Source organism: Limanda limanda, chromosome 18 (genome assembly GCF_963576545.1).
Source record: "Limanda limanda chromosome 18, fLimLim1.1, whole genome shotgun sequence".
Classification (NCBI taxonomy): Eukaryota; Metazoa; Chordata; class Actinopteri; order Pleuronectiformes; family Pleuronectidae; genus Limanda; species Limanda limanda.
The window spans coordinates 10,841,964-10,850,316 of record NC_083653.1 but is presented as its reverse complement, the minus strand read 5'-3'; the positions used below and the strand labels follow the sequence as shown (position 1 = coordinate 10,850,316).

At 41.5% G+C, this 8,353-nt stretch overlaps 1 protein-coding gene across 1 annotated transcript; it reads right to left on the bottom strand.

Moving 5' to 3' along the window:
* Window positions 1-816: 816 nt before the first annotated feature.
* Window positions 817-7,837, bottom strand: LOC133024262 (sphingosine-1-phosphate phosphatase 1-like). Its single transcript, XM_061091299.1, has 3 exons — window positions 6,890-7,837; window positions 4,325-4,414; window positions 817-3,222 (listed from the first exon to the last, which is right to left on the bottom strand). The coding sequence occupies exons 1-3, from the start codon at window positions 7,556-7,558 to the stop codon at window positions 2,671-2,673; spliced, it is 1,311 nt and encodes a 436-aa protein (XP_060947282.1). The 5' UTR covers window positions 7,559-7,837; the 3' UTR covers window positions 817-2,670.
* Window positions 7,838-8,353: the final 516 nt, after the last annotated feature.

The window sequence follows — 8,353 nt, the reverse complement described above, 5'->3', positions numbered from 1 at the left end:
TGCTTACATTCTATTAGCTCACGATTTCATTTATATTTCATTTGCACAATGCCATTAGGACGGTTAGTGTCATACATGTTAATGTTTGAAAAGATGCTAAAAAATACTACAATTTTCCATTTTGTGCAATTGTTCGATAAGAGATTTACCATTAAGAGACTCATGATGATGATTTTTAGACTTTAGAGTTATTCTGATGCCTAGAGACTGCATGTTGGGTAAATAGTAGATAAGGTTCAGGTAATGTTGGGGTCAGGTTAGGATTCATTAGACTGTGGTTGGGTTATAAAGTTAAAGTAAGTGTTAACAAACTTTCATACAACACAATTAGCTACAAAGTCTTTTTGATAATATTGCATGTGCTATAGTCTGTGGTGTTATTAACTCGTATCACACTCAACTGAAAGTTGTTTTTCTCTATTCTTGTATTCTTGTTCTGTTTACTTGGAATACTTCTTCCACTGATAGTTTTTTTTTTGCTGACCTCTGTGAATTCTTTAGATTAAGATACCGTAAACAGTTCATCATCCAAAGTTCAATTTATACGAACAGTGCAGAGTTTATCCGTTACTACTGGTATCACTTGTTGTTGCATAAAAACCAGATAAAGATCTAAAGCCTTGTCTGAGTAACTCAAAGTTTGAGGGTGAAACCAGTGTGTTATTTGGGTGAAGGGAGTAAAAAGCTGGACCCCTGGCTTCCTTTGCTACTGGCCCTTTGTTTACTGTCCAGAAGGTCTCCAGGAACTGAGATTACATCGTTCCTATTTGAAAAGCAGAATACATTGTATATAAATTGATTGACTGATACAAGACATTTATGTTTTGAATATTTTATTTATCCTTTTACCATATTTTTTTCAGACAGTCCTTTTGCAAAACAGGAAAAAAAGATGAGTTGATGGTATTAAATCTATATATTCCACGAGTACTCATGATACTGGCACTCTGAAATTCATATTCCTACATGAACATTAAACAATTAAAACATTGCAACCGAAAAAACAATTACAACATTTAGACAGGAGCTAGAGTCAGTGATTTGTATCTTGTAGTTTAAGGACTTCAGCTGAAAAGTCTTTTTGAATTTTCATAATATATTTAGATTCTTTTCAGCCAGAGATATTAAGATGATAAAATAACTTATCAAAAATATTTGTTTCCTCTTGATTCGATACTAAATGATTATTTAAGAGAGCACTTGGTTTAAACTTAAAATGACAAAGCAATGTTGCGGTACAAGATTTGTAGAAAAAGAAGAAGGCAACACGATGATGCTGACGACGGATGTGGAAAAACAGTGATGAATCAACAGAGAGGAAAAGTTATTCCATATTTACATAGAGATCAAAAACTGCCCTGACACCATGGAAACGTAAATACTTAAAGTAATCTTTTACTCCCAGGCTGTTTTGTAATTTAACACAGCAATGACTTAGAAGTGATATGAATTAACACTGATTCTATTCTTTGATTTCAATCAAATAGTGTAAAGGTACAACAGATTCTGCTCAATGATGAATATAATCATTACAGTACATCTGATAGAATATTGGTTTGGAAAGTTCCAGTTAACACTTACATGTGCCGACCACAGTAGGTTCTTAAGTTTTGCATCCTGGCAACAAATCCCATGAAAAAGTCCCAAACAAACAATGAGGCTCAATCAAGGCCGTTAAAAATAAGGATCACAAATATATACTTTTATTTAAAAGAGAAAACCTATTTCCTATAACACTCAGACACTGCAGTTTTTTATCCGATAATACTCAAACTGGAATAAATATCTTATTTGTTTGGGACTATTTTGATTAATTTAGGATTAACTCATGTTAAGTGTATTTACGTCAGCAAAAAGGCAGATGTGACATTGAATCAAAATGCTGAGTTGCTGAAATTCTTTGCTGAACCAGGCTGAAGATGCACAATGTCCCACTGAACTCCCAGAGACACTCATTATAAAATCTGAATATTTGAAGAATGTTTAATATTTAAAAAATCAACAGCAGGAGTGTCCTGTACGGGTTGAATGTTTTGAAGGTTGAAGCATGCAGGAAACGTTGGCACCCAAAGCTTAAAAAAAAAAAACTACGACTGAAAAAAATGCCAGTAGAATAAAAATCATCAAGAATCAGGAGGACTATAGTGGGACTGCTGTGTCAGAACTAGATTAGAAAAAAAAGTGCTGCAGAAAAATAAAACCTGCTTATGTATCTACAATAATTACATCACTGTTTTCACCAAGTTGTTCAAAAATGGCCCAAAAAAACATAGATGATAGGGATAATTCTTATGTCTGACTTCTGTAACTTTTGCAGTTGGTCAGATGTTCTCAACTGACCTTGAAAAATAAATAGCAACAAAAAAAACATGAATATACAAACTAGAGTGGTTGTTTTAATGTGATGAGTAAAAATGTCAGTAAGTTCAGCCAGGTCGCTCACTGATGAGTTTTTAATAGTTTTTGGATTAAGTAATTACTTTCTTGTTAGTCAGATACATTCAGAATTGATTATGGTCTTTTCATGGGGTTTGTTGACAATAACAAAAGAGAAACATAGAGAACAAAACCAAATGACTTTGAACAGTTATCGTCATGTAACCAAGTGTTGTTTGCCTTTGGTGTGTGGGTGAATATGTCAGCAGCACATCGACAGTTGGAACACAACACTCAGGCAAGGTTTAGGATCCAAAAGAGGAGAGGCACCACACAGGCACAGTTAAACCCCACAACACTGTAGACGATGTAACGGTACGGCAGCTCCACTTTACTGTGCTGCCTCGCCTGTCTCACATCATCCGACGGCAGCCCAAACAGTCGACATAAGAAGGGAATAGTCACTGCTTTCATAACCATCCTCGTGACCAGGAGGACGGCGACTCCAAGGAGGAAGCGCAGCAGCGAGCGGACCACCAGGCCGGCGCTGATTGACGGTAACGTTAGAGGAAGTGAGGAGAGTGGCACATCCAGCAGCAGCCCCAGCTGATAGTTCACATGGGTTGCCAGAGCAATACCCACCCCGGTGCCCAGGGCCTGAGCCGTATCGCCCCGAGAGGTGCTCCAGGAATCCAGGGAGAACGCCACAAGTCCCAGGCCCACGTGTGAGACGATAACCACGAGCGGAGAGTAGTGGTCCATCATGTAGAAGGTGTCAATCTTGTCCAAAATGGGATGGAAGAAGGCGAGAATGAGGAGGGTGTACAGGAAGCCAGTGATCACCTCCTGTAACAGAATAATGGTATTGAAGTTAAATCAACATAGAGTATTTTTAACAGGGTTATATCCATATTGTTGATACACTCAAAGTCATACAAAGCAACATAATGTATTCTGACTAAAGTACAGTATGATCATTCTGAAAGTAATCAAGGTACTCCACCAAATAAAAACTAAATAAAAAAAGCCATTGCCGTTTCCGCCCTGTAGGTGGCGCTTTTTCCCCCCGGACATTCAATTGAAGGGAGAGAGTAGTGCTAGTAGTAAACACCTGTAAAACCAGGCGTGCTACAGGATAGAACACGTGTTACTGTTGCAGGATGCAGCATTAATATTTACAAGCATCTGCTGCCAGGTCACACAGTTTAATCTGACTTTATCTACTCGCGTCAGTGTTTATAGGCTCTCACAGACACGTTTCTGTCCAGTGTTATCATAGTCTATGTTATGAATGATTATGTGTACTATTTTAAATGTGTAAAAAAGGTAAATAAAAATGCTTAATGAAAAAATATTTTTTGGGGTTTTCCTTTTATGGCCAACATTATTTTGCCCTAAATAAAATTCAAAATACTGGTCGGGGTATGCCTTTTTTTATCTCCAGCTTGTAGTTGTATACCATAAAAAATAAACAAAGCAAACTTAATTTACTTAGTTATTTAAACAATGTAAAACTACTGACAAGAATTTGTTTTTGCATTTCATAGAATCCTGATTCTAACAACTGGTCTGACGACTCCTCAAACAGAAGGAGTCTATCCAACTACAGATATTTAAGATATGCACATGTGAGTATGAAAGACTGAGATGCCTGTTACTATGGTAGGATATTTTCCATTAAAGATGAATACAGACCAAAGTTCATCAGTGCCAGTACACTGGAGTCAGGCCAGCATTTACAATCATCTGAGGTGCAGATATTTTTTTGACTCCAGGCGTTCAAGGCCATGTATTTTGTTTACAAGCCGCCCAAGTGAGTGTGGTTACTATTCGGAGAAGGGCCTATGAGGGTCACTGGAGGACAAGTGTACAAGAGGGACGGCATCTCTATAAATCTTCATTTCAGTGAGGGATTATTTATTTGCCATTGCTTATTTAATATGCTTACCAGGATAGAATGCATCCCCATGTAGACTCTGCTCACACACACCAGGACGCTCCAGCTGAGCGCCACACACAAGCCAAACAGGAAGGTATACTGCGGGAGAGAGCATGACAAAAAAAACATATTAGAAAATTCTCTGAAGATGAGGCTTTGAGAGATACCAGAAAACTCAGATCAGAGTTTCCTGGAAGACCTGAAGTTCAGGTCTGAGCACACACAGATGTGTCCTCAGACGTGTCCTCAGACCCAGTTCTGGGAAATCCATTTTCGTCCTGGGCCACATATGAAGGACAGCTGACGTCCTCTGACCCATTGTTAAGACTGTTTTTACCCCTGATATCCTGTTGATTATTACTAGAATATGACTACAGCACCACTAGCCCTTACAATGTACTTTCCGGTGGAAATATTAGGTTTGAAAGAAAAAAACCTTGGTACAAAGTCCATTAGGAAGAGATTTCACTCATATCTTTTGTTGAAGGATCCAGACAAAGGTCAGTTTATGAGCAGGGTGTCTTTGTGCACCATGTAGCTAATCCTCTGAATCGGACTCCTGCTCTGGGGGCAGTTTATGGTGTTCACCTTATCTTCTGTAACCTTCTGTAACCTTCTGTAACCACTTTCCATTAAAAGTGCCAGTTCCTCATCCTTCAGACGACGACACAGAGGGAGTTCAGGCTCCTCGGCTGCCAGCATTCAGACAGAAAACAGCAATTGTGTTAAAACTTTTGAGGGGCTTAGCTCTCCCTGGTCATGACCCCTTTGTCTCTGTCCACCACAACGACCCCTGCCCTCTCTGTCTGCGACGCCCTTTTTGTCTGCCTCTGCTCATAGTTTGTTTTTCTCTAACAACTCGTGCCTCATTGTTTGAGGTCAGTGTTTCCTCTTTTTTCTTAGCAGTGGGGGACAGGCCATGGCCGTCGCTGCAAAATGTATGTAGCGGAAACCCTGGAGTTGTTAGTCATCTACCACATTCCTGTGTTATCGCTGGAGAATGTTCCGCCTGTACCATTTATTATTCTGCTACAGGGGAAACAAATGCTTTGGGTTGTTTGCATTTCTTTGACCAATCACAATTGGTTTGCTGGAGCTAAAGCCAGGATGCAGCGTTGGCGGCCCTGCAAAAATAATCTCTCATCTGATGTTTTCATCAATGTGTGTTCTATCCTTTTAGAATCATATTTCAACATTTCAAAAAGTGAACATTAGTCATTTATGATCAGTCTGGTGTTGTGATGCAGGCAGTCCATCTACTTACTGGTTATCTGCAGTTTATCTTTATGCTGGTGGTAGAAAAACAGGTGAACAGCGGGTAAACAGGTTTTGTTGCTTCAAGCGCTCAGGCATGGCTGAAATAACATTCTTCTTTTTTGGCCCTTCAGCAAACAGAAACCTTCCAGTTCCCCTTTACTTCCATTTTAACAGTCATTTATCTTCTCTTTAACCTCTACTTCTCTCTCCCTTCCCTTATTGCCTGACAATGCGAAACACTGACCCTTTGTTTATTTAATAAACAAAGCCAAATTTCCATTCCTCACTTGTACTTTCCGGCGCGCCCTGTCATGTCTGAACTCATTGCCTTCACAGAGAGATGTTTGCTGCTGCCAACAGCTGCAAACATCCGCTGCAACATAGCTGTGAATGGGTGTAAGCTCCTCTTATTGTTCAGCCGGAGCTTTGAGCCTCATACAAGACCGGGCACTGGGGATTAAATGGGGATTTAAGGGCTGTCTGTGTTTTTTTCCCATTCCTTGTGCCAATGCTGATCCACTGACCCCATAAACTGTATATAAAGATGGATGATGCATACTTCCTCAATATCCAGAAATTAAGCCAAACTATCCCCAATACGAGTGCTGCGATCACGGGATTGGCGCCGTGGCAGCGAGGTCCCATCGATACACATGTGAGCCAGTCTCAGCTGTCAATCATATTGTTTCCCCCTCATTTCTATGACAACGAATACATTATTAAAACCCAACTTACAAGATCAATGTGACAAGAACTATCTAAAACTATAGAAACCAAATTTGAGAAAAATTGAGTTGTACTATAGGAGTCAAGGTTTATGACCTGTACTGCAACTAGCTTCCCTTTCTCGGGAGCAGTCATGTCATCCATCTTTATACTGCATATGGTCCAAACTGATTTATACTAGGTGGAAGGAAAATTGACCTGTTAGCAGAACATGACAGCAACCATCTTTGAGAAAAATGTATTTGAAGTGTATTTGTAGATATTTTAGGTTCACCTTTGGGGAGAAGTCCTGTCATCTTCCATCATTAATTACAGTCTATGACTCTGTTTATATTGTAAAAAGGTCCGGCCTCCTGAATTATTCTCCTTTAAAATTTCGATTTTTAATAAACTGGATGTATAAGGGAACTGGCTCTTGGGGCCTTCACATATCTGTGAGCTTGTGGCATCTGACTTGCCTGGGGTTCACCTCTCTTGTTGACCCCTGTTGGAGATCCAGCCTTGGTTACATCTACTCCAGCTCTCAAGCAGGACATTTAAGTTCAGAAATCTATTATCAACTACACTTGACCTGAGGTCTCCAGTGCTCACCTGCCACCGTCCATACGTCAGCATGAAGAGACAGAAGGGGATGGCCGTGCCCGTCATGGCGTGGGTGGAGGGCATGCTGTACTCGGAGTTGTAGAAGACCTCCACCTTCACCACGGGCGGGGAGGCCGGCCGGGACCAGCGGACCATGTCCTTCGTGGACTGACCCACGAACAGGTTCCAGGCCCAGACCACGATGAGCCTCCGGCTGACCAGGGCGTCGATGTTCCAGAAGACGAAGGGGAAGAAGACGATGAAGAACATCTCGTTGCCCAGCTCGGTGCCGAACGTGAACAGGTAGAAGAGGAACTTGTTGTTGATCAGGAACTCTTGACCCCCGTCCCCGGTCAGGGAGTTCCTCCGGAGGGGTTTAGCGACATTGGCCGCTGATGATGATGAAGAAGAGGAGGAATAACCGTCGGACTCCGGGCTTGTGTCCCCCGGCCCTCCGTTGAGCTGTGTCCCGGAGGCTCCGTTCCCGAGCTCCGAGCCGTGGAGCCGCCTCCTCAGCCCGGGAGGAGAGTCCGGCCCCGGGGCTCCGCTGCCCGGCTTCCCAGGCTTGTCCGCGAAAGCAGCTTTGACCCCGCAGAGATTCTGAAACCTCGCCACATGCCCGGGCTCCTGGAGGAACCGGCAGACCCGAACAAACGACCTCACCGCGTCCTGCGCCATGACTTCAGAGCAGCGGTCAGTTCCAAACACACAAACAGCTCTGCGCAAAGATGGAGGAGCTCATGTCAGTCCGCCGGGGCTGGTGAGGAAGCTGCGTGTCATTCCGGAGTCAACAGAGCAGCGGCGACACTCGACCTCGACCTGGCGACTGCTTCCAGAACACACACCCAGCGAGCAGCTTCCAAAGTCCGCCACAGTTAACCATTAGGTCGCGGAGGCTCCTGGAGTGCGCAGCAGCAGCAGCGTCCGCCTGCGTCAGGCCGTTACTCTGCTGCTGCCACTTCTTCTGCGCCTCCTTCTTCTGCGCCTCAATGTACCAGAGGTCCGGGTACTTCCCCCTGCTGGACATGCCATACATTACACTTATTTATAATATTAATATCAATCTAGAATGAATGCAAAATCACTGTGTACACTAAGCATCAAACATTCTGCAGTGATTTAGTAGTAATAATTATTTATTTATTATATTCATAATCTTATATTTGGCCTTTATTTGTATCTTTATATATGTATCTCATTATGCTCTATCTATCTATCTATCTATCTATCTATCTATCTATCTATCTATCTATCTATCTATCTATCTATCTATCTATCTATCTATCTATCTATCTATCTATCTATCTATCTATCTATCTATCTATCTATCTATCTATCCATCTCTCCATCTATCCATCTATCCATCTATCCATCTATCTATCTATCTATCTATCTATCTATCTATCTATCTATCTATCTATCTATCTATCTATCTATCTATCTATCTATCTATCTATCTATCTATCTATCTAT

Excerpts from the sequence above, each read along its gene's own strand:
- LOC133024262 (XM_061091299.1), bottom strand. The coding sequence starts at position 7,558 with ATGGCGCAGGACGCGGTGAGGTCGTTTGTTCGGGTCTGCCGGTTCCTC. Across the intron at positions 4,415-6,889 it reads TGACGTATGGACGGTGGCAG|TATACCTTCCTGTTTGGCTT; the intron begins GTGAGCACTGGA and ends TCTCTCCCGCAG. Across the intron at positions 3,223-4,324 it reads TGGGGATGCATTCTATCCTG|GAGGTGATCACTGGCTTCCT; the intron begins GTAAGCATATTA and ends ATTCTGTTACAG.